This window comes from Trachemys scripta, chromosome 13, assembly GCF_013100865.1.
Source record: "Trachemys scripta elegans isolate TJP31775 chromosome 13, CAS_Tse_1.0, whole genome shotgun sequence".
Taxonomy (NCBI): domain Eukaryota; kingdom Metazoa; phylum Chordata; order Testudines; family Emydidae; genus Trachemys; species Trachemys scripta.
This window is the reverse complement of record NC_048310.1, coordinates 40,684,509-40,711,274: the sequence shown is the minus strand read 5'-3', so window position 1 is coordinate 40,711,274 and position 26,766 is coordinate 40,684,509. Positions and strand designations below refer to the sequence as shown.

The following is a 26,766-nucleotide window of genomic DNA, read 5'->3' as shown; positions in this document are numbered from 1 at the left end:
AGATAGGTAAGATATAGGATAGGGGGTATGTATTGGTGGGTTTTTGTTCCTGCACCTTGCTCTTCAGGCCAAGGGTTGGGGTTGGAACCTGTGGGAACTGCCTTTTTTCTTTCCTCCCACCGCAGGCTTGGGAATCAGAGCAGGATCACCCTGCATTCCTGCCAGCTACAGCATACCTAAACAATCCTGTTCAGCAACTGTGATTGGTCGCCCTTCTTGAGGAGGCAGGGGAATGGGGAAAAAGGAACCAATCAAAGGGGGTTTCCTTATAGAATACGGGTTTTCCCAGGCCCATAGAAAGGCCTGAAACGGCAGAGGTGGTATACCTGCAGCTAACCCTTAGAACTTCCAGGACGCTATTTTTGTTGGAATGCTGTGCTGCTAAGGTTGAAGTTAGTATTATTTTTATTTAAGTAATTTTGTTAATAAGTATGTGTGCATAATGGAAAGTTCCTCCGTTCTTAAAGAATGTTTGCTTTGGGGCAAGATATAGAAAACCTAAAATAGTCCTTTCCTAGTTGCAGTGTTTTCATCGGCGGTTACTCTGGCTTGTCTTAAATCAGTTCAGTGAATAGAACTCTGTGTAGCTTGCTGAGGAAATGGTGCTGCCTATTTTTCTAGGAATTACCTCTCTCAATTCTTCACTTGCTGCTACTCCTAATAAGCAGGTTTGTAGTAGTGACTTAGGCCTGGTCCACACTAAGCCCCCCGTTACAACTAAGATACGCAACTTCAGCTATGTGAATAACGTAGCTGAAGTCGAAATACCTTAGTTCGAACTTAAAAGTACTTACTGCGGGTCCACACGCGGCAGGCAGGCTTCCACGTCGACTCCGCCTACTCCTCTCGCAGAGCAGGATTACCAGCGTCGACGGCGAGCACTTCCAGGATCAATTTATCACGTCTAGACAAGACGCGATTAATCGATCCCAGAAGATTGATTGCTGGCCGCCGAACCAGCGGGTAAGAATAGACGTACCCTTAGAATGCAGTGGCCAGAGTATCCCATTTTAGGCTGTCTATTTCCTCTTCACTGGCCTCCTCAATCAAAGGATTGACTAAAATTTTGCTCTGACATGTATGACTTCATGTGCCTTTGGTGACTGAATTTGATGATTCTGCACTGGGCAAGTTTTGCAGTTGACTATCCTTGGTTTCCATCTGAATGGTCAACTCTAAAGCTCTTACAGGGTCTGGTATTCATTAACAATTGAAGTTAAGTACTTCCACATTGTTTATATTTAAATGCTAGCTTTGCTTAGCATTTCAGACAATACTGTAGGATTTTTATTGCTGAAGAGCTACTCTAGCATACTCTAAAAAGCTAAAAATAACCATATTCTGAGGTTCTCTACATTTCCTGCAGGAAAGAGACTGTAGAGTCTGGATTTGGGTGTGCTTCAGTATGCAGGTGAAACAGTGTTACTGGTCAGAATGTACAAACTAGTCTCTCCCCAAACCCCAAAGATTCCCCCTTATGCTAACTCTTAAACTCTTGCAGGCTCTGGAATTACCCATATGTAAGAGAATGTTTATCTGTTTCTTCCCCAAACCCGAAGAAGAGCTCTGTGTAGTTTGAAAGCTTGTACCTTCCACCATCAGAAGTTTAGTCCAATAAAAGATATTACCTCACCCACTCTGTATTTTTCCCAAGTGACAGGTCTGAGTACAATGTTAGTCACACTGCATGAGCAGAAAGAAGGGCTCCGTGTATATAATGTAACATGCTGGTTGCTAGGACCAATGTATGGTACATGAGACTAGCTGTGTCACTCAAGTCTGGGGGATTTACCAGAGGAGAGACTGCTGCATGATTCTTTGTTTGTTACAAGAGGCAGTGTGACTGAAAAGCTGTTCCTCGGGCCCTCTATCTGAAACCTTCTAGAATAGAAGAACAGGAGTACTTGTGGCACCTTAGAGACTAACAGATTTAGAATAGGAGCTACTGCTCTCTTAAGAGCTCAGGGTAATGTCTTTATTCGTACTGACCCTTTCTTTGCTGTAAGCTACCACTTAGCTTCAGGAAGAGAACCTACCACAGCTAGCCTGACATCCTAGAAATGTAATTTATACATTACTCCTGTCCAGCGGGAGAACAGTTAACACCCCGCCTGCCTGTGCTGTTGTAAGCAGAGTCTTGTAGAGCTGGCATGTCCTTCTCAAAGAATGCTCTGCTGGCAGCTGCTGCTTTCATACATGGCTGGGGCTCCAGCTAGAGCACTGCAGACTGCTTTGTGGCCGTTTGAAATGGAGAAGGCGGGCTCTCAGGCAGGGAGTCCCCAGGCCAGGTAGAGTTCTATAGGTTAAATCCAAAACCTCCAACTTCACTCAGAAGCTAAACGGATAACTGGTCCCAGAGCACTGCTGCTTTGCTCCCAGAGAGGGTCGGTTTACAAATGGGCTGCTGTATTTTTCACTGCCTGCAGTTTCTGGTTAGAGTAAAGGGGTATCCCTGTGCAGATGACACTATCGCAGGGGTAGGCAACCTATGGCACGAGTGCTGAAGGCGGGGCACGAGCTGATTTTCAGTGGCGCTCACACTGCCCGGGTCCTGGCCACCGGTCCGTGGGGCTCTGCATTTTAATTTAATTTGAAATGAAGTTTCTTAAACATTTTAAAAACCTTATTTACTTTACATACAACAATAGGTTTGTTATATATTAGACTTACAGAAGGAGACCTTCTAAAAATGTTAAAACGTATTACTGGCGCGTGAAACCTTAAATCAAAGTGAATAAATGAAGACTCGGCACATCACTTCTGAAAGATTTCCAACCCCTGCACTATCGTATGGTTTTGAGGGTATAAAAGTTTGGATTACGTTAGCAAGGTCTACATCTGAAAGAAATGAACTCTGGGCTGAACAGCAGTGGGGGTGGGGAGCTGTACCCAACAGCAGCCATAGGTCAAGTAGTACCCCTAGATTGCAGACTCCAGTTACTAAAGGCTGAGACCCTCAAAAGGACAGGTTTCAGAGCAGTAGCCGTGTTAGTCTGTATCAGTAAAAAGAACGAGGAGTACTTGTGGCACCTTCATTGGATGCATGCAGTGGAAAATATAGTAGAAAATGGATGCAGTGGAAAATATATTTTTTCATGTTCTCTGTGTATATACATCTTCCTACTGTATTTTCCACTGCATGAATCCGATGAAGTGGGTTTTAACTCACGAAAGCTTATGCCCAAATAAATGTTAGTCTCTAAGGTGCCACAAGTACTCCTCGTTCAAAAGGATAGATAATCCTTGCCACTTCTTGGGTTTTTCTTCCAACCTTCTGCTGCTTGCTCTCTGTTCTCCAGACTGAGTATTAGCCACCTACCCCTCAGCCATGCCCCAATCTACTAAATGTTAGGTGGGCTGTTCGACAGCAGGAAAGAGGGAGCTGGGTGTCATTGGCATTTTGAAAACACTACTGCTCATGCTTCTTCTCTAGCCCTTCCAGTGTTTCCATATGCTTGTTAACCTGCAGAGCACTACAGAAGAGAATCCTCAGGTCAGAACAAATAATCCCCAAACCAGCCTTGGGGTGTTTGAAAATCCCTGCCAGCTGGGAGTGCTTTTCTCACTGTATTTGGCCTTCACCACCCGAGATAGACATGCATCTAAAGCATAGGCTCTGGCCAATGGGAGCCGGGTATTCCCTCCCCCCCCCCCCCCCACTCCCCAACCCCCTGCACTAGCTGCCTCCTCACACACCCAAACTGCTGCTGCTGGCCCAGGGGCTGCCTGGCTCGGGCAGCCCCTGAGCCAGCACCAGCCGCTGCAAAAGTCACGGAGATCATGGAAAGTCACGGAATCCATGACCTCCGTGACAGACTCACAGCCTTCGTTATAAGGAATAGCCGGTATCGATTTTTCAAGAAGTCATGCCAAACCAACCTAATTTCCTTCTTTAGCAGGTTTAGTGGCCTAGTGCAGGGGTTCTCAAACTGGGGGTCGTGAGCTTATTACATGGGGGGTCGCGAGCCATCAACCTCCACCCTAAACCCCGCTTTGCCTCCAGCATTTATAATGGTGTTAAATTATAAACACTTTTTAATATATTTATAAGGGGGGGGTCGCACTCAAAGGCTTGCTATGTGAAAGGGGTCACCAGTAAAAAAGTTTGAGCCACTGGCCTAGTGGATGGGGGGGAGGGGTGACGGGTTGGATCACAGAGACCCCCTTGGGACTGCCATCTGATGTGCTGAGACTACCTCTGAGCCCATTTTCCCTGGCAGCTAGAGACTTCAGTACCCTGTCTTGTTGAGCCAGACATGTTAGCCTGCTACAAACACAGACCCAGGTCTGAACTACATCCCCCAAAAGCTGCAGACTTAATTGAAGACAGCTTAGAAAGTGCTCCTGTCTCTAGCACCCAGACATTCAGCTCCCAATGGGATCCAAAGCCCAGATAAATCCATTTTACTCTGTATAAAACTTATACAAGGTAAACTCATAAATTGTCCACCCTTTATAACACTGAGAGAGAGAGAGAGAGATGCACAGCTGTTTGCTCCCCCAGGAATTAATTACTGACTCTAGGTCAATTAATAAGTAAAAAGTGATTTTATTAAGTATAAAAAGTAGGATTTAAGTGGTTCCAAGTAAAAACAGACAGAACAAGGTCAATTATCAAGCAAAATAAAACAAAAATATGCAAGTCTAAGCCTAATACAGTAGAAAACTGATTACAGATAAAATCTTACCCTCAGAGATGTTCCAATGAGCTTCTTTCACAGTCTGGGCCCAATCCTTTCCCCGGTACAGTTCTTGTTAGCTCAGGTGGTAGCTAGGGGATTTCTCATGACTGTAGCTCCCTTTGTACTGTTCCACCTCTTTATATACCTTTGGCACAAGGTAGGAATCTTTTGTCTCTTTGGGTCCCCTCCTTCTAAATCAGGGATCTCAAACGCAAATAACCACGGGGGCCACATGAGGACTAGTACATTGGCCCGAGGGCAGCATCACTGACGCCCCCACTCCACTCCTTCCATGAGGCCCTGCCTCTTCCCACCCCTTCCCTACTCCCATTCCAGCCCCTTCCCCCAAGTCCCCAACCTAGCTCTGCCCCCTCCCTGTCCCAACCCCTTCCCCAAATCCCTGCCCCGCCTCTTCTCCGCCTCCTCCCCTGAGCGCACATCTACCCGCTCCTCCCCTCCCTCCTAAAAAGCGCAGCGAAACAGCTGTTTGGCGGCGGGAAGCACCTGGAGGTAGGCAGAGGAGCAGGGATGCGGCGCACTGGGGGGAGGGGAGCTTGGCAGCTGTAGGAAATAACTTGGGGGAGGGGGGCACAGCCCGCGGGCCACGTGTTTGAGATCCCTGTTCTAAATGGAAAGGCATCATTTTAAGATGGATTCCAGTACCAGGTGACATGGTCACATGTCCTGTGAGACCCCAAGCATGGATTTTTTTCAAGAAGTAGTCATGCCAGACCAACCTAATTTCCTCCTTTGGCAGGTTTACTGGCCTAGTGGATGTGGGGGAAGCAATAGATGTGGTATATTTTGATTTTAGTAAGGCTTTTGATGCAGTTCCGCATGACATTTTCATAAGCAAATTAGGGAAATGTCTAGATTAAAATACTATAAGGTGGGTGCACAACTGGTTGAAAGACTAATCAAAGAGATGGTTTGCTGTCAGACTGGGAGGGTATATCTAGTAGGGTTTCACAGGGGTCTGTCCTGGGTCCAATACTAGTCAATATTTTCATTATAATTTGGATAATGAAGTGGAGAGTATGATTATAAAATTTGCAGTTGACACCAAATGGATTGGGGTTGCAAGCACTTTGGAGGACAGGATTAGAATTCAGAATGACCTGACAAATTGGAGAATTGGTCTGAAATCAACAAAAATAAATTTAAAGACAAGCACAAAGTACTACACTGAGACTTTTCTTACACTAGCACTTTTGTTGGCAAAATTTTTGTCAGTCAGGGTTTTGAAAAAACACGCTCCTGACCGACATAAGTTTCACCGACCAAAAATGCTGGTGTGGACAGCACTATTTTGGTGGGAGATGCTCTCTCGCCGACATAGCTACTGCTTCTTGTTGGGGTGGTTTATTTATGCTGGCGGGAGAGCTCTCTCCCTCCGACATAGAGGAGCTATACAGGAGACCTTACAGCGGTGTAGCTGCAGTGGTACAGCTGTAAGATCCGTAGTGTAGACACCGCTTTAGCAAGGAAAAATCCTTCCACAGCTACAAAATGGGGAATAAGTGGCTAGGCAGTAGAACCGCTGAAAAGGGTCTGGGTTAGGCGGTCAATTAATCACGTGAGTTAACTGCGATTAAGGCAAAAAATGTAATCATGATTAAAAAAATTAATCGCGATTAATTGCACTGTTAAACAATAGAATACCCATTGAAATTCATTAAATATTTTCGGATGTTTTTCTACCTATTCAAATATATTGATTTCTATTATAACACAGAACACAGTGTACAGTGCTCACTTTATATTATTATTTTCGATTACAAATTTGCACTGTAAAAATGATGAACAAAAGAAATAGTTTTTTTCAGTTCACCTCATACAAGTACTGTAGTGCAATCTCTTTATCATGAAAGTGAAACTTATAAATGTAGATTTTTTTTAAACATAACTGCTCTCAAAACCAAAACAATGTAAAACTTTAGAGCCTACAAGTCCACTCAGTCCTACTTCTTATTGAGCCAATCGCTAAGACAGACGAGTTTGTTTACATTTACAGGAGATAATGCTGCCTGTTTCTTGTTTACAATGTCACCTGAAAGTGAGAACAGGTGTTCACATGACACTTTTGTAGCCAGCGTAGCAAGGTATTTACGTGACAGATATGCTAAACATTTGGATGCCCCTTCATGCTTCGGCCACCATTCCAGAGGACATGCTTCCATGCTGATGATGCTCGTTAAAAAATAATGAGTTAATTAAATTTGTGACTGAACTCCTTGGGGGAGAACTGTATGTCTTTGTCTCTGTTTTACCCGCATTCTGCCATATATTTCATGTTATAGCAGTCTCGGATGATGACCTAGCACATGTTTGTTTTAAGAACACTTTTACAGCAGATTTAACAAAATGCAAAGAAGATACCAATGTATCTAAAAATAGATACAGCACTCGACTCAAGGTTTAAGAATCAGAAGTGCCTTCCAAAATTTGAGAGGGAGGAGGTGTGGAGCATGCTTTCAGCCGACTTAAAAGAGGAACACTCAGATGCGGAAATTACAGAACCCAAACCATCAAAAAAGAAAATCAATCTTCTGCTGGTGGCATCTGACTAATACTTAAATTTACAAAGCCAGCATAAAATAGCTTCTTTCATACCTTACTGGTTACTCAGAAGTCCAAACACCACAGTTCCCTTAAAGCAGTAGTTCTCAAACTTTTGTACTGGTGACCCCTTTCACATATCAAGCCTCTGAGTGCAACCCCCCTCCCCTTAAATATATAAAAAAGTGTTTTTAATTTATAACACCATTATAAATGCTGAATACAAAGCAGGGTTTGGGGTGGAGGCTGACAGCTTGTGACCCTCCATGTAATAACCTCACAACCCCCTGAGGTGTCCTGACCCCCAGTTTGAGAACCCCTGCCTTAAAGTGATCCAGCCTCACGCCTCCATCCAGATACCCACGTCAGATATGATGAAAATTTCTGTAAATCTTATTTCATCCTATACAAGAAAAGGTTCTACCAATCCCGAAGGATCGGACACATTACCTCCCAGGTTAATGCATGTTTCAGATCTTATCCAAATACATGCTACAGCCAATTCTTATTAACTAAACTAAAATTTATTAAAAAACAAAAGAGAGAGTATGGTTAAAAGTTCAATATACATAAAGACATGAGATCAATTACTTGAGGTTCAGATTCACAGCAGAGATGGTGAGCTTTGTAGTTGCAAAGAGTTCCTGTAGAGTTCAGATCATCGGTCATAGTCCAATGTCCAAATCTCACATTCAGGGCATAGTACGCCCTGAATATGCTGGTAAGTCTTGCGACTTAAAGTTCCCCTGATGAAGTCTAAGCAGATCTGAGGTGACAGAATCAGGACCCAAGATCTTTTATACAATTTCATGTCCTCTTTGACAAGTTGGGAGTTCCTCTGGGAACAAAAGGTCATTAGGATGACTTTGAAGGAGGTCCATCACCGGTACTTAGCTATATGAATTAACATAAGGCCATATGCTTGTTCCTCCACCATTCACAGTACATTTCAAAGAGAGATGAATACGAGATATCCCATATTTACAATTCATTTAAATGATAGGATGTTCTTTTGACGTCTGAATTATCAGAATATATCATAGACAGGGACTGTTGACTACTTTGTTGACCCGACTCATACATATGTAAATGCACAAAACCACAAACATTATCTTCCCATGTGTCTTTTGAGGGTTTTTTATTTTGTAGGATGTTTAACCCTTTCTAGCCATGCGTCACACAAGCAGAACCCATCATCAGAATGGACGCATATCCTATGGAATGGTGGTTGAAGATGAAGGGACATATGAATCTTTAACACATCTGGCATGTAAATATCTTGTGACGCTGGCTACAAAAGTGTCATGCAAACGCCTGTTCTCACTTTCAGGTGACATTGTAAACAAGAAGTGGGCAGGATTATCTCCTGCAAATTGTAAACAAGTTTGTCTGTCTGAGTGATTGGCTGAAAGTAGGACTGAGTGGACTTGTAGGCTCTAAAGTTTTACTTTGTTTTATTTTTCAATGCAGTTATTTTTTGTACATAATTCTACATTTGTAAGTTGCGCTTTCATGATAGCGATTGCACTACAGTATTTGTATGAGATGAATTAAAATACGATTTCTTTTGTTTTTTACAGTGCAAATATTTGTAATCAAAAATAAATATAAAGTGGGCACTATACACTTTGTATTCTGTGTTGTAATTGAAATCAATATATTTGAAGATGTAGAAAACATTGAAAATATTAAAATAAATGATATTCCATTATTGTTTAACTACACAATTAATCGCACGATTAATTTTTTTTAATTGCTTGACAGCCCTAATCTAGGTGTTATAGTGGATTGCAGATTGAATGTGTGTTAATGTGATGCAGTTGTGGAAAGGGCTAATATTGTTCTGGGATGTACTAACAGGAATGTAGTATGTAAGACACAGGAGGAAATTGTGCTCTGCTCTGGTGAGGCTACAGCAGGAGTACTGTGTCCAGTTAAGGCACCACATGTTAGGAAAGATGTGGACAGATTGGAGAGAGTCTGGAGGAGAGCAACACAAGTATTAAAAGGTTTAGAAAACCTGACCTATGAGGAAAGGTTTGTGTGGGGTTTTTTTTGTTTTAAGGGTATATTTAGTCTTGAGAAAAGAGTCTGAGGGGAGACTTGATAAGTCTTTAAATATGTTAAAGGCTGTGAGAGAGGTCTGTGATCAGTTGTTCTCCATGTCCATTCTAGGTAGGACAAGAAGGGATGGGTTTAATCTTCAGCAAGGGAGATTTAGGTTAGATACTAGGAAAACATTTTCTAACTACAGTTAAGTTCTGGGATAGGCATTCAAGGGAGATTATGGTATCACCATCATTGGAGGTTTTAAAGAACCGGTTGGATAAACACCTGTCAGGGATGAACTAGGTTTACTTGATCGTGCCTCAGCTCAGGGACTGGATTTGATTACCTCTTAAGATCCCTTTCAGTGTTACATTCCTATGATTTTATGACATATTCACCAATTTCACCTTTTTTGTGTGTATATTTTTGTGCATCTGTAGTTGGTCAAATATTAGTACAAATAATGTCAAATATTTGACAATTTGAGTTGCTCAAGTACTAAGTTTAAAAAAGAATGTAACAAAACAATATACCACACTGTTCCATTTCAGGTATGTATCGTGCGTATAGGCATAAAGTCCAGTCCCCACCATAGTCACAGTAGCTTCTCCATAGTAAAGGTTGCAGGGACTGTCCCATTTTAAGTCTAGATTAAAAACAAACCATTTCATTTCTTTTTGGGGTGGGACTTTCCAGCCAAGATTTGTAAAACTTCCAGAGCAATGGCGTCCATCTGGAGCTGTTGGAAGAGGCAGCACGGGGAGAGTGGGGATTGCAAGTTTCTTAGCTAAGAGCAAAAAGAGGTTACAGCAGTGTTTGCAAATGGCTTGCCCTTAAATTGATACTGCTGGTGCAATGGATTCTTGAAGCGAAATGCATGTGATGTATGAGAGAAGATTTAATTTAGAAATAGCCAATGTTCAGATTAGCTAACCTTTTTAGCTGCAGCAAAATGTGCTAGTGGATGTGTGCCAGGTGCCAATGCATCTCTTAATGTTAATACCTGCTACTAGCTTTACACTGCAGTGATTTTAAACAGGCAGCTGTGGGCTTATTTGGGAATCATACAAATTCATATGCCAACTGAAAGCTTAGACCTCTAGTTATGGTTCATGTGGCAGGTCCCACTCTTCTCTCTGTCCCTTGCTTCTGGGCCCCGCTCCCTGGGGCTGTGTGCGCAGACACACCTGGGCAGCAGCCTGCACTGTCAGGGCAGCCCCCAAACTTCCCCACAGCCTCCTGGGGATCCCTTATTCCTGCCTGCTGGGTGCAGTGTGGGACGGGATCAGCGATCCCCGGGGAGTGCTGGGGATGCACTTCACCACTTGGCAGCAGCCAGGCAGAGGTGTGCCTGTTCTTCCTCTGAAACCTACATTTTATGTCAAATATCAAAACAGACAAAAATAAATAAAAAAACCAACCAAACAAAAACGCCTTCACTGAACATCCCATTCGAAATATTAAGACTTGCAAAGTTTCATTTTAATAGCTTGACAGCCCTGGTGACGGATGTCCTAATTCTTCTCGGAACAGGTGCACATGGGCATTTTCCTGCCAATGTGCCTCAGTCTAAAAGTGGAGAGCCCAATTCTCAGAGGGTAGTTCAGTATAAAGCCTTCTCACACGGCAATCATTCTACTGGGATAGCCACCAAAGGAGCTAATTATGCAGTTTATGTACTCGTCTGTTCTTTATGGGCACCTGAGTCCTATCGGTAGCACCCTCACAATTAGGAAATGGTGGGCAGTAGACTTTTCCCAAAGTGCAACACATTTGTAGGGCTAGAGCAGGGGTCGACAAGCTTTGGGAGGTGGTGTGCCATTAATTTAAGGTTTCGCTCATCCCACTGCTGGTTGGTCTGGGATTCCGTAATCCAGGCCGGCAGCGGGCTGAGCAGGGCTGGCAGCCAGGACCCCAGCTGGCAGCAGCGTGCCACTAAAAATCAGCCTGCGTGCTGCGGGTTGCTGACCCCTGGGCTAGAGTGTCAACCGGGGACGGACGGACAGGCACTAAGCACTCTGGGATAGGGTTACTTTGACTTGGGTCTGTGCACTGCAGTGTGAATACTAGAGTCCTGGGTTCGAGCATGGATCAGAAAATCCTTAACCTAGGGTTAAAATGCAGTGTAGACATTCAAGCCCAGAGTTCCTGGACACAGGTCAGCTGACTCAAATTCCACTAACCCTGGGCTTACATTACTGTGTAGATATTCCCTAAAGCTCATTCTCAATTTAGGAAAAAGAAAATGTAGCTTTTCCTTCTTGTGAGGGATCCTCAGCTCTCTCTAAGGGCTGGTCTACTGGGGGGGGAGGATCGATCCAAGATATGCAACTTCAGCTACGCAAATAGCGTAGCTGAAGTCGAAGTATCTTGGATTGAATTACCTGGGGTCCAGACGGCGCGGGATCGATGGCTGCGGCTCCCCCGTTGACTGCGCTACCGCTGCTCGCTCTGGTGGAGTTCCGGAGTCGACGGTGAGCGCGTTCGGGGATCGATATATCGTGTCTTAACGAGACACGATATATCAATCCCAGATAAATCGATTGCTACCCGCCGATACGGTGGGTAGTGAAGACGTACCCTAAGAGAGAAGTAGGTCACTTGAATTTTAGAATTACTATTCAGTTTGCAGATTTTTCTACTATTCATGCATTTAACTTCTTCTTTTGTTTGTCACTCTGGTTCTCCTCTTTCAAACCCAGTTACTGATGTACAGTTTGGCCTCCAGCTTAAATAGCACTGAAGATAAATTTTCCAGATGCTGCAGTAAATGAGCCAAATTGTCTCTAGAGTATAACTGAGTTCTAGCTTAATTTTAGACTGTCATTAGAATAAGAAATGAGAATCTGCTTGCATCAAAAAGGTTGGCTTAAAGTTTGATCATAGCTTTGACTACTTTAATGGTATCAATTCTAACTTCATGGATGGATGGATGTTAAGCTTTATGCACATCACAACCTCCTGGGCCTGTTTCTGAAAATGCTCCTTCAATTTTCCTAAACCATGTGAACTGGGGCTGTGTTGTGGATGCTGCCAAAGAACTAGGCTGAACAAGACACTGTTAACTTTTTTTTTTTTTTTTTTTAAATATTGAGTTTTCTAGCAGTGTGCCTTAAATATGTATTTTTAAGCTTTAGTTATTTTAAGAAGTTTTTGTTGTGTTCTGTTCATCTAGTAATTTTTAGAAAGGTTTTCTGTGCAGATCTGAGCACAACATTAAACACTTCTCATCCCCCAAATCCCTAGCCCAGTGACTGAACGGTGAGGTTTTTGCATGGATATTAGATAGCAAAGCCAGGCAAAGTTGATCTTAATAGTGAACACTGTGTGGGGAGCCCAGTGCAAGAAGGAGACAGTCAAGAGGTTCTGCTCATGTGGGCAGTGGAACACAACATAGACTTAGCGAGAGCTCAAGGTCATCCAGAAGTGCCTGGAAACTTTGCCACGATTGATTCTTCCACAGACACATGCAGACTATGACAAACATTTCTCAGTGGCTTGTTTGAACAAGCAGAGCAGCATCAGGTCTTGTCTCTGTATAGAGAAACCAGATGACTCCTATTTTGGGCAGAGAAGAACTTCCTCTTGCTCTGTCTTTTTTGTTGAAGGGAAGCTCTTCATTGAAACAAACTGGCTAAGCAGGCTGAGCCTTGGCCAGGGAGAGTGGAGCTTTGACCCCATCACAGAGCTGTTTAGCGTGGGCACTTGTTACCCCCAGCAATGAATCTCTGTGCACCCAGTCAAACCACAAAATGAACAGGTATTCCTCCAAAAGGGTGCGCACACGGTGGCAGTAGGTGGATAGCACATTGTTGGTGTCAGGGACTGGGATGTGGGTGATCATTCTTAGTGGTTGGAGCACGTCAGAACCATCGTCAGAGGCCAGAGCTGAAGTCAGGAATCAGAGCTGAGATTCAGAACCAGGGTACCTAGAGTGAGGCAAGGCAGGAGCAGGGCTTTGGAGCAAGGCTGGAAATAAGCAGGGCCAGGAGATATCACAGCCATGGGTGAATGATGGTCATTCTATTACAGATTTAAAAGTCACTATTATTGAACAAAAAAACTTCAGAGACAGACTTCAAAGAGAAACAGCAGAACTAAAATTCATTTGCAAATTTAACACCATTAATCTGGGTTTGAATAGGGACTGGGAGTGGCTGACTCATTACAGAAGCAGCTTTTCCTCTCCTGGAATTGACACCTCCTCATCTATTATTGGGAGTGGACTACATCCACCCTGATTGAATTGGCCCTGTCAGCACTGGTTCTCCACTTGTGAAGTAACTCCCTGCTCTCCATGGGTCAGTATATAATGCCTGCATCTGTAACTTTCACTCTATGCATCTGAAGAAGTGAGGTTTTTACCCACGAAAGCTTATGCCCAAATGAATGTTAGTCTTTAAGGTGCCATCAGACTCCTTGTTGTTTTTGTAGATACAGACTAACACGGCTACCCCCTGATATTTGGAGAATTATGGCATTCTATGGAATACCAGCAAAATAATTAGAATAGTCCAGGATCTACATGATAATGCCATATGTGCAGTCAGATGGTGACATCAGCCAATGGTTTTCAGTGACAGCTGGAGTAAGGCAAGGATGTACTATGTCCCCACTATTGTTTGCACCGGTCATTGACTATGTCATGAGGAAGGTAACCACAGAAGGCAACTGACAAATTTTATGGGCAAATTCTAAAGGACAATTGGATGACCTTGTTTTTGCTAATGACATTGTCTTGCTTAAACATATTGCTTAATGGAAGAACAAGACACAGCTTTTGGCAGATACAGCAAAATAAATTGGTTTGTTCATCAACAAGGGGAAGACAAAATATATGGCTATCAATGTTCCAAAAGTAACCATGAGACTGGACGAACTAATGCTAAATAAGTAAATCATGTTACCTATCCGGGAAGAGAGAGAGACAATAGTGACGTCATGCTAGATGTCAAGTTATGAATATCAAAAGCAGCAAATAACTTTCATAAATTTGAAAAGATTTGGAAAGTAGCATGATTGGCACTGACACACACACACACACGCACACACACACACAAAACAACAATTAACACTAGCCTCCTGCCTGTCGTCCTTTGTGGAGCAGAGTCCTGGAAATCGATTGATAAGGAGATCAACTCATTCCAAAGTAATTGCCTTCCGAGAGAGAACTTCTTGCAACATCAGAAATTGTAAGTAGAGCAAACAAATCTAAAGCATCAAATAGAGTAAGAAGATAACAATGGACCCTTCTTCTGCTCCTTGTAAACCAAAACTGCAAACTGTTCTGGGAATGTGCTTCACTTCAGACTTGTGCTGCGTGCACGTCTACATTGAATGCTATTTTGATGCTGACTAACACACTAACTTGATTTAGTTTACCTTGTGTGGACACCCTTAAATCCATTTTAAAATGGCTTGCATTGATGTAGTGTCACCCAGTAAGGAATCCATTTAATTTAAGAGAGACAGGGTGGTTGAGGTAATATCTTTTATTGGACCAACTTTTGTTGGTGAGAGAGACAAGCTTTTGAGCTACACGGAGCTCATTAGGTTTGGGAAAGGTACTCTGAGTGTTACAGCTAAATACGAAGTCAAACAGATACTTTAGCATAAGCAGTTAGCACATATTCTAAGGCAGTGTTTCTCAACCTTTTTGAGATCAGAGACCGGCTTGCTGCCTTCCTAATCTGTATCAGAGAGATCTCCGGGACCAGCGCTGGTCCACAGACTAGTCATTGAGAAATACTGTTGTAAAGGACATTCAAGGAGAAGTGGCCTGTCAATGCCCCTGCAGTCATACCACAAAAAGAGGGGGTTAATGGATTACAGATTGTTGTAATAAACCATAAATCCAGTGTCTTTACTAAGACCATGATTTTTAGTGTTTAGTGAAGTTATGAATTTAAGCTCCCAGGCTCATCTTTTGAAAGTGTTGTGGAGGTTGCCTTTGAGGCTGAGGACCGAGCAGTCGAGCCCTGCAAATCTGCAGCTATCCGCATCCACAGATGCACATATCCGTTGAGCATGTTTGTGGCTTGGATGCGGATACAAATTTTGTATCCCGGCAGGGCTTTACTGATAGGTCAGATATAGAGTGATCACTTTGTGAAAAGTTTACACCCAAGAATGATAGGGTGTGTTTCTTTTATCATTTTCCTTTGTGAGTTCATTGAAAAACATAGTGATTGTCTATCTGGTTTCACCTGCATAGTTGTTGCTGGGGCATTTAATGCACTGGGTAAGATATACCCCACGTTGTGATGGGCACGTTTAGGACCCATGGATCTTGACAGGTATGTTGGGGTGTTGATCATTGTAGCAGTAGAGATACGTCTGCAGGTTTTGCATCTGTTGTTCTGACAGGGTCTGGTGCTGCTTTGAGTTGGTCTGTCCAGGTCTGTGAGAAGCTTGCTTCTGATGATGATCTTGGAGAGATTGGGGGATTGTTTGAAAGCCAGAAGAGGGGTTTCAGGAAACACTTCTTTCTGGATGGGGTCCCCATCAAGCATGGGTTGTAGTTTGCTGATACCCCGATGGGTTCTAGTGTGGAGTGGTAGGTGACAACTAGGGGTATATTGTCAGAGGGAGCTTTATTTCTGTACTGAAGCAGATGCTTTCAGGGTATTTGGGTGGCCCGTTCCATGATGCAATCTACTTCTCTGGTGGAGTGTCCTTGTTTGGTGAAGGAGGTTTTAAGTGTGTTAAGGTGTATATCTTGGACTTTCTCCTTGGAGCACATTCTGTGGCATCTGAGTGCCTGGCCCCTAGATAACAGAATTCTCTCTGGAACATTCCCACACTGGCATCAACTTCCTGGATGCCACTATCAGCTTTGACAATGGAACTCTACAGACAACTATATACAAGAAACCCACAGATCACCGCACCTACCTTCTTAGATCCAGTAACCACCCCAACACACCAAGACAGCTGTTATCTACAGCCAGATACTCTGAAACCACAGTATGTGCTCTGAGGAGGAAGCCTGGGATATACACCTCATCATACTTTAAAACTGCCTTCACCAAACAGCTCCTTATGCTAAACTTGTATGCTAAACTATCTGTTTGATCTTGTACTACTCGGAATACTTTTCCCGGACCTAAGGAGGAACTCTGTGTAGCTCAGAAGCTTGTGTCTCTGACCAACAGAAATTGGTCCAATAAAAGATATTACCTCACCCACCTTGTCTCTCTAATGTCCTGGGACAGACACAGCTACAGTGCACTGCATACAATAATTTAATTTAAATCATTCTGTGCCAGGTTTAGTTTAGTATAGGTATCCGTGCAAGATTTCTGCATGAACTTAGCTAAATTGGTTTTTAAACCTGTTCTAGTTAAACTGATGCAACTGTGTGTAGACAAGATCTTACTGGACTAAAGACAGATGAAAAATACATCTAGATTTTCCTAATGTGACTCTTGTATGCAAGCAATTGGTGTAGTTCCCACAAGGATGCAGTATGATTGCAAATGGAAGGATAGTTGGCTTTGAGACCATCTCTAGGATGTGGTTCACTCTACAAAAAAAGTTGGATTTGAAACACTTTTTAGATCTAAGGATAGATATTGAAAACAGCCTTCGCTTGGCAAATGAAGAACAGCATTTGTTTCTGAAGACTAGGTGGAAAGTGTGAACGCTGAACAGTGGCTAACTAGATACTGGAATTTGCCTACTACAGCTGAGCCTGCTGCCCTTAATATACACCCAGAGCTACCTTCCCTGTCAAGATGTCTGCTTCCTGTTTTATTGTATCGAATACCTCCATTTTTAGAGGAATACACATCTCTGCAATTGGATTCTCCCTCCCCTGCAGTTTTCTCTTAAACGCTTTAGTTGCTAAACTAGGGGCTCTCTCTAGTTGTCAGCAGTGTCCATCAGGGTATTAATGATCAATAGTGATGCGCTGGCTCAGAATTAAATGGCAGCGTTAGTGGGGGATTTCTGGCTGCCCGTGGGGGGAAGAAGCTTTAAAGAAGATGAGGGTCATTAATGTGAATGAGTTCTTTGTGTTTGACAGAGGTCCTGTTACATCTGGCTCTTGCTGGCACTAATGTGAGGAAGCAGACAGCTACTGAGCAAACTTCCTGCATAGGGTTTGTAGTTCACCTTAATGCTGCCCTGCAGTGACTCCTGCTCTTCCAGGTCTGGACCTCAGGGCAGACTTTGGTAGCCACACTGAATTGTGTAGGAGTCTCATGATGTGGGTGAATGTTCACTGAGTATTCAGGAAAACCCAAGATTGGACATCTGGGTGCAGATTTGAACAGGATTGTAGACGTGAAAGGTTCTCATGCTGTGCCACTGAGACCGCTAAAATTCACACCTGGGGAATATTCAGAACTCTTGCTGGAGTGAGTTTAGCCTGGTGTCTTGTTGACATAAGAGTTCATTAGGCGCTCCAGCTGGGCAGCATTTCTATATCTGGGCCCAGATGTTGAGTTCAGGTTTGAACCCAGGCCTGGAGTTCAGACTGTGCCGTGTATATTTGTAAAGCACCATCCACAATGGAGCCACAGTGTGATCGGCTTCTAGGTGCTACCACAATAGAACTGTTCAAGTATTGATATTGGGCAGTTAGGTTGTACAGTGATTCGAGCTCCTCCTTGCCTATATCTGGTGCTGTCCAAGTAGAGAGTAAAGACCCACTGGCAAGTAGGAAAAGAGTTGTATTATTTCAGAGATTTTTGTACCACAAAAGTTACTGTCCTGAAGATAAAAATTTCAAGGTAATCTATGTTGATCCTTTGAGGTAGGCAAAATTAACAAGGAACCCCCCCTTGCCCCCCGTGAGGAACAAGGAGGTGCTAGAAAAGAGAAGATCAGAGAGAACTCTTCACTTTTAGTGTGCAGTGATTTGTCATTATATCAGATGAGGAAGTTGCATTCTCCTCTTTTCAGATGACTTATTGGAACAACACATTCATAGAGTATGGAACATGTGCCTATTCCTAAGCCCTAATAAAGCAACTTAATACATTTTCAGAAAGTCTAATTTTTTTCTTTTGGGGACTAATGATGAATGAGACTTGTAGGAAGGATAGAAGACTCATCTGGTCTTTTACATACGGACAGACATAAAATCCTACTACTACACCCTTGCAATATTTAAGAATAATCCTCCATGCATTGACCCACAAACTTTTCATCCTTTTAGACTGAGAAAGTACACCACTACCCCGATATAACGCTACCCGATAGAATGCGGTAAAGCAGTGCTCTGGGGTGGGGTGGGGCTGCGCACTCCAGTGGATCAAAGCAAGTTCCATATAACACGGTTTCACCTATAACACGGTAAAATTTTTTGGCTCTCGAGGACAGCGTTATATTGAGGTAGAGGTGTATCTACTTTTGTCTTAATTCATAATTAAAATGAATGTTTTACCCCTCAGCTCATTGCCAGAAAACGTCAGCTAGATCCGTCCTGAGCATTCTAGATCCGGGACTACTCTCTCATGTAAGGTCAGATGGATTATCTATCCCTTAGTGCCCTGCAACGTTTTCTTAAGTTTGCCTCCATTAGAACAGCCAAAGAACATTCTGCCAATACTTTCACAGGCGATTATCTGAGCCCACCTCTCCCCGTTGAGATCTCAAACATAGTGGTGCTGCTTTTGTGGATTCTAGTTTTTCTTATACTTGCTAACTCATGGAGAACCCAGGATCGGTGATCAAGGCTAGGTATGCGGGCACCACAAGAAGCTGCTCCAGGGGCTAGCCTTTGTCATTCTAGTCACAGATCTGGAAGGTACACTTGAGCTTAATACTCAGTTTGTAACTTGCCAAAACAAGATGGCAGACTCATTGATTCTGTAACTGGCCAAAAAAAAAAGTTCTTCTTCGAGTGCTTGCTCATATCCATTCCATTAGGTGTGCGCGCGCCGCGTGCACGATCGTCGGAAGATTTTCTACCCTAGCAACACCAGCGGGTCGGCTGTGGAGCCCCCTAGAGTGGCGCCTTCATGGCGCTGAATATATACCCCAGCCGACCCGGCGCCCCCTCAGTTCCTTCTTACCGCCCCTGACGGTCGTTGGAACTGTGGAGCGCGGCATAGCTGTCCTCCACTCTCCCTAGCTTAGTTAGTTATTCGCAGTTATAGTTATAGTTCTAGTGTTTGTAGTTAAAATAGTTAAATAGTTTTAAAGTTGTTAGATTTGTTACTTTAGTCCAGGGGACAAAGGGGGTCGTCTCCCCCTTTCTCCCCCGGCCGCGGGCCCGGGCTCATGCCCAGAGCTCCCGGCTTCAAGCAGTGCGCCTCCTGCGCTAAACCTATGCCCACGAGCGACCCGCACGACTCCTGTCTGAAGTGCCTGGGAGAGTCCCACCAAACAGATAAGTGCAAGATCTGTAAGGCCTTCAGACCAAGGACCAAGAAAGAGCGGGACTTTCGGCTCCGGCAACTCCTGATGGAGGCGGCACTTAGCCCGGACACTCCCTCTACGAGCCAGGCCCCGGCGCCTAGCGCCTCGGTGCGCAGTGCCCCAGCAGCACCGGCAATGCCGACAGCGCGGGTGGTGTCGGAAAAACCTCCCCGGCACCGGACCTCGTCGGTACCGCAGCAGGTACCTCGACGCCGGTCATTATCCCCGGGGCATAAAAAAGCCCATAAGACGGGGACCTCTGTGCCGAAGACGCCGGCTCCCCCAGTGCCGGGGGTAGAGCCGAGTGCGCCGGTGGAGCACCGGAAACAGGTGCCTCCAGCACTGTCGACTCCGGCACCGAGGCCGTTGAGTCCGGTGCAGATAGCGTCTCCACCGAGACCGGCGGTAATACAACTCCCGTCGACTCCGGAGACCTTCGTGGCGGCGAGAGACTTGATAGCTCTCACGGAGCCGGCACCGCCTCAACCACTGGCACCGACGGCACCGTTGACTCGCCCGGTCCAGTCAAGGGGGAAACCTGCCTTGATGCGCCCTCCATCACAAGGGCTGGAACCTCGGCACCGGTCCAGGTCCAGAAGCAGGTCCCCACGCCGCTCGCAGTCCCAGCACCGAATATCACCTCGGCACCGTTCTACGTCTCGGCACCGCTATGATCGTCGGCACCGATCAACGTCGAGACGTAGTTCTCGGCACCGCTACGGTCGACGCTCGACGTCGAGAGGCCGCTCCCGGCACCGGGCATACTCCAGGTCCTCGTCGAGGTCCAGATCCGGCTCCCGGCACCGACGGGGTCATCGGCACCAATCGCGGTCCCGGCACCGTTCGCCGGCACCGCGCAGAGATAGATCATCTCCGGACCGGTACCGTGCGGCACCGCAGCCCACGGGGATCGTTTCGTCTCTTTCGGCACCGCCATGGCCGTCAAGATCAGTGTCTCGCTCCTCGGAGGATCTGTCGAGATCGGCATACCCCCCTCAAGGGCAAGCCGAGGAACGGAACTTGGGCCATTGGCAGGAGATGGCAGAGGACCACTCTCATGGCCCATCTCACTGGTCGTTTTGGACCCCGTGGGCGTACCACCAGGAGCAAGGGGCTCCAATACCATCGACCTCTCGCTCGGGTCACTCGGCTAGAAGGGCCCCAGAATCCACCATCTCTCGGCCTCCGCCAGGGGGCATGGAGGCTTCCGTGTCCACGCCACCTGACACCATAGACCCAAGTACAGGTGATGCTCCGGCCCAAGAGCAGGGGGATCAGGACCCCCCCTTGGATCCAGTACCACCGGAGGCATCCTCCTCCTCCTCTCCGGATGAGGCAGTGGCGGGCACCTCATGTACAGGTCCCCCTCCGATAGATCTTCGGGCTCACCAGGATCTCCTGCGTAGGATGGCCCGTAATATGGACCTGCAGGCGGAGGAGATAGTGGAAGTGCAGGACCCTATCGTGAACATCCTCGGAGCGGATGCCCCATCGAGGGTGGCGTTACCCCTGATCCGCACGATTCAAACGAATGCGGATACGATATGGCAAACTCCTGCCTCTATCCCACCCACAGCGAGAGGGGTGGAAAGGAAATACTTTGTCCCGTCTAAGGAATACGGGTACTTGTATACCCACCCCCAACCGTGTTCACTGGTGGTGGCATCAGTGAACGCACGAGAGCGCCACGGCCAGCAGGCTGCAGCGCCTAAATCAAAAGAGGCTAAGCGGCTCGATTTGTTTGGCCGTAAGGTTTACTCAGCCGGAGGGCTGCAACTTAGAGCGGCGAACCAACAGGCGCTACTGAGCCGCTACAATTTTAACTCCTGGAACTCTATGGGGAAGTTTAAGGAGTTGATTCCCCAAGAGTCCAGGGAAGAGTTTGGAGCCATGGTAGAGGAGGGTAAGAAGGTGGCTCGGACCTCCTTGCAGGCCTCCTTGGACATAGCAGACTCGGCTGCGAGGACCCTGGCTTCGGGTATCGCTATGCGGAGGATCTCCTGGCTTCAAGTTTCGGGTTTGCCTCCGGAGCTGCAGCAAACCCTACAGGATCTGCCCTTTGAGGGACATGGATTGTTCTCGGACAAGACGGACTCTCGCCTGCAGAGCCTCAAGGACTCGAGAACAATCATGCGCTCCCTGGGGATGCATGTTGTGGGCCCTCAGCGCAGACCATTTAGGCCGCAGCCTCAGCGCTTCTACCCCCCCCCCCCCCCCGCCTCCGAAGAGAGAATACTCGGCCCGGAGGCGAGGGCGAGGTGGTAGGAGAAGGTGGACCGGCCCTCAACCTGGCCAAAACCAGGGGCCACCTAGACCACCTTCAGGCCCCAGGCAAAACTTTTGAAGGTGCGGTCGAGGACGGCGCCCCAGTCATCCCCCAGGATCCAGCCCCCTCCTTTCGGGATCGTCTCTCCCACTTCCACCGTGCTTGGTCCCTTATAACTTCGGACCGTTGGGTCCTCCGCACGGTGGAAAGGGGATACACTATCCAGTTTTCTTCTATCCCCCCCTCCCACTCCCCTTCCCCGTCCCTCTTCAGGGACCCTTCTCACGAGCAACTTCTTATACAGGAGGTTTCTACGCTCCTGGCCATGGGGGCCATAGAGGAGGTTCCGATAGAGTTAAGGGGCAGGGGATTTTATTCCCGTTACTTCCTGATCCCCAAGTCCAAAGGAGGTCTGCGGCCCATCTTGGACTTGCGCGGACTCAACAAATTCGTAGTAAAGTTGAAGTTCCGCATGGTCTCTTTGGGGGCCATTATCCCTTCCCTCGATCCTGGAGACTGGTTCGCCGCCCTCGACATGAAAGACGCATACTTTCACATCTCAATTTACCCACCTCACAGACGCTTCCTGCGATTCGTGGTAAACACGGTGCACTACCAATTTACAGTCCTTCCCTTCGGCCTATCCTCGGCCCCAAGAGTGTTCACGAAATGTATGGCTGTCGTGGCAGCGTACCTTCGTCGGCAAGGGATACAGGTGTTCCCGTACCTAGACGACTGGCTGGTGCGCGGTCGCACCAAGGAGCAAGTTCAAGCTCACGTCCACAGAATAGTGCACACATTCAACGAGTTGGGCATCCTACTCAACAAGGACAAATCCACTCTAGAACCTACCCAGAGAATAGAATTCATCGGCGCAGTTCTAGACTCCAGGCGTGCACAAGCCATCCTGCCAGACAACCGCTTTGGCACCATCACGAACCTCATTCAAGGGCTCAAGGCCTTCCCATCGACCACGGTGAGGTCGTGCCTTACCCTGCTGGGTCACATGGCTTCCTGCACGTACGTAACCAGGCATGCCAGACTTCGGCTTCGCCCACTTCAAACCTGGGTGTCATCAATATACCGTCCACATCGGGACAGCCTGAACATGGTGGTCACGGTCCCGAACTCGGTCCTGGCCTCCCTCACCTGGTGGCTAGATCACAATGTGGTCTGCGAGGGGATGCCATTTCACGCCCCACAACCCTCTCTGCACCTGGTCACAGACGCGTCATCTCTGGGTTGGGGCACCCATCTCAACGAACACCATACCCAGGGCCTGTGGACTGCACCCCAGTTAGCCCTGCACATCAATGTTCGGGAACTGATGGCGGTGCGCCTGGCGTGCCAGGCATTCCTCAATCTCCTACGTGGCCGCTGTGTGTTAGTTCTCATCGACAACACCACGGCCATGTTTTACATCAACAAGCAAGGAGGAGCACGTTCGTCAATTCTATGCCAAGAGGCCATTCGCCTGTGGGACTCCTGCATCGCCCACTCAATCCATCTCACGGCATCGTTCCTCCCTGGAGTCCAGAACACTCTAGCGGACCGACTCAGCAGGTCCTTCCAGACGCACGAGTGGTCTATCCATCCGGACATCATACATTCCATCTTCCAGAGGTGGGGGTTTCCCCAGATAGACCTGTTTGCATCTCGAGACAACAGGAAGTGCCATGTATTCTGCTCCCTACAAGGTCGAGCTCCGGGCTCCCTCTCGGATGCGTTTCTCCTTCCCTGGAAAGACCACCTGTTTTATGCATTCCCTCCGTTTCCTCTGGTCCACAAGGTACTGCTCAAATTGCGCAGAGACCAGACACAGGTAATTCTGATCGCTCCAGCGTGGCAGAGACAACATTGGTACTCCACACTGTTGGAACTCTTGGTTCAGACACCGATCCCGCTTCCATTATGTCCGGATCTCATCTCTCAGGACCATGGCCGGTTGCGTCACCCCGACCTGCAGTCACTCCACCTCACGGCGTGGCTGCTCCATGGTTCACCCAGGCAGAGCAGCAATGCTCGCACTCTGTCCAACAGATTCTGCTGAGCAGTAGGAAGCCCTCAACACGGACCACGTACCTGGCCAAGTGGAAGCGGTTCTCCTGTTGGTGCGAACAACGAGCCACGTCTCCGTTGCAGGCACCCATTCCTCTCATTTTGGAATATCTCCTCTCCCTAAAACAACAGGGGTTGGCGATATCTTCAATTAGAGTTCACCTGGCCGCTATATCGGCCTTTCACCCCGGGGAACTCGCGTCTTCGGTATTCTCTAACCCGATGGTCGTTAGATTCCTCAAGGGCTTAGACCGGACGTACCCACAACAGCGTCATCCCGTCCCGACGTGGGATCTCAATCTGGTTCTCTCCAAACTCACAGGTCCTCCATTCGAGCCACTGGCCACCTGTTCACTTCTGTACCTATCCTGGAAGACAGCCTTCCTCGTAGCCATCACCTCAGCAAGGCGCGTTTCTGAACTCAGGGCGCTTACATCTGAGCCCCCTTACACAGTTTTCCATAAGGATAAAGTGCAGCTTCGTCCACATCCTGCCTTTCTCCCTAAGGTGGTTTCTACATTTCATATCAACCAGGACATATTTCTCCTGGTCTTTTATCCCAAACCACATGCCACTCGCCAGGATCAACGTTTACATTCCCGGGACGTACGAAGGGCCCTGGCCTTCTATATTGACCGCACAAAGCACTTTAGAAAGACGACGCAACTCTTCGTTGCAGTGGCCGACCGAATGAAAGGCTCACCGGTCTCCTCACAACGCCTATCCTCCTGGATTACGTCTTGCATCCGGACTTGCTATGACCTGGCAGGTGTCTCAGCACCGCACCTCACCGCTCACTCCACGAGGGCCCAAGCCTCCTCGACTGCTTTCCTGGCACATGTTCCGATACAGGACATTTGTAGAGCGGCGGTTTGGTCATCAGTCCACACGTTTACAGCTCACTATGCACTAGTGCAACAGTCCAGGGACGATGCTGCATTCGGATCAGCGGTTTTGCACACAGCAATGTCTCACTCCGACCCCACCACCTAAGTTGGGCTTGGGAGTCACCTAATGGAATGGATATGAGCAAGCACTCGAAGAAGAAAAGACGGTTACTCACCGTTGTAACTGTTGTTCTTCGAGATGTGTTGCTCATATCCATTCCAAACCCGCCCCCCGTCCCCACTGTCGGAGTAGCCGGCAAGAAGGAACTGAGGGGGCGCCGGGTCGGCTGGGGTATATATTCAGCGCCATGAAGGCGCCACTCTAGGGGGCTCCACAGCCGACCCGCCGGTGTTGCTAGGGTAGAAAATCTTCCGACGATCGTGCACGCGGCGCGCGCACACCTAATGGAATGGATATGAGCAACACATCTTGAAGAACAACAGTTACAACGGTGAGTAACCGTCTTTTTCTGCTCTCACCTTTGACTAATAAGTCTCCATACTGTATGCCAGGGGATACCAGCCCTAATCCATCCTGGGAGACTGCACCGGATGGGGTAATTTCTGGGGAAAATAGAGTTCCCCTGTTATACTAACTATAAGGCAGTGACTACCACCTGCTGGTATCCTTACCAGTACTTCTAGGTCATGGCTGTAACTTCAGGTTTCTCCTCCCTATTTTTTAATAGTGAGCTTTGGTGCTGGGCCCCAGTGCATAATTGCTGCCCTCCTTCCTCTCATTCAGTTGTGCGTGCTCTAACAGAGTTTAGATTGGTCCAAATCTGGTACTGCAAAAGCAGACCAGACTCCACTGAGGGCTAGTTTGCCTAGTTGAATGGGAAGTGGTGGGTACTGACTGGCCCAAAGGAGATATTTCATGTAGAAAACAGCTGCCCTGAAATACTGGGGATCACCGCCTTGTGGTTATTGGTAGAGGTGTAGCTACAGAGAGGGTGACTGTAGCTTTGCTCTTTGGGACACCAGAGGAAGCAATTCATTCCCCAGTGGCCATCACCGAGTGGCACAATCAAAGGCTCCATTCTCCATTGCCACTGTGCCAGAGAAGTGCAGAAGCTCCCTAAATGCAGCTGTGTGTGACATCTGCAGTCCTGCTGTAGACGGCTGCTATATTGCAGTAGCATAGATCTGGTAGTCTAAAAGCCCCGTGCGAGTTATGTTCTTGGCTGGCTGTTCGCTGTAAGGCTGTAGTCTGACTGATTTAACTCCTGTTATTTACATATTAACACAGCGTTTGGCTGTTCTTTCGTGTCAGAAGGGGCGACTTGACTACAGTATCTACATGGGTAACAAATATTTAATAATGGGTGCTTCAGTGTAGGAGAGAAAGCTATAGCAAACATACATGACCCAATGGCTGGAAGTTGAAGCTAGACAAATGCAGACTGGAAATAAGGTGTACCTTTTTAATGGTGCGAAGAATTAACCATTGACACAGTTTACCAAGGGTCGTGGTGGATTCTCCAGCACGGATCACTTTTAAATCAAGATGGGATGTTTTCTAAAAGATCTGCTGAAGGAATTACTTTGGGTCAGGTCTCTGGCTTGTGCTCTACAGGAGGTCAGACTAGATGATCGCAATGGTCCCTGCTGGCCTTGGAATCTATGAACTGTTCTTTCTGACTTTCTTTTACAGTCACTGGCTCTGGCGGAGGATTCAGAATGGGAGACAAGCCTATTTGGGAGCAGATTGGATCCAGTTTTGTACAACATTACTACCATATATTTGATACAGACAGGACCCAGTTAGGATCCCTGTATGTAAGTACCTAATGAAGGGGGGTGAGGGCCCTCTACCACTTCTTAAATCTGTCTCTCTCCTGTGGGAGGAGGGTTCTCATAACCCTTATCAGATTTCATTGATGTTTATCTTAAACTC

At 46.7% G+C, this 26,766-nt stretch overlaps 1 protein-coding gene across 2 annotated transcripts in view; it reads left to right on the top strand.

Moving 5' to 3' along the window:
* NUTF2 (nuclear transport factor 2) overlaps nt 1–26,766 on the top strand; it is a 61,582-nt gene that overhangs the window by 11,462 nt on the left and 23,354 nt on the right. Inside the window, exons 1-2 of one of the 2 annotated variants that reach the window (XM_034788139.1) lie at nt 14,462–14,482; nt 26,524–26,648. In XM_034788139.1, coding sequence (XP_034644030.1) covers nt 26,550–26,648 — 99 coding nt within the window. In that variant the 5' untranslated portion in view covers nt 14,462–14,482; nt 26,524–26,549. Of the gene's footprint in view, nt 1–14,461; nt 14,483–26,523; nt 26,649–26,766 lie in introns of those variants that run through there. The other variant, XM_034788138.1, reaches the window with a different exon arrangement.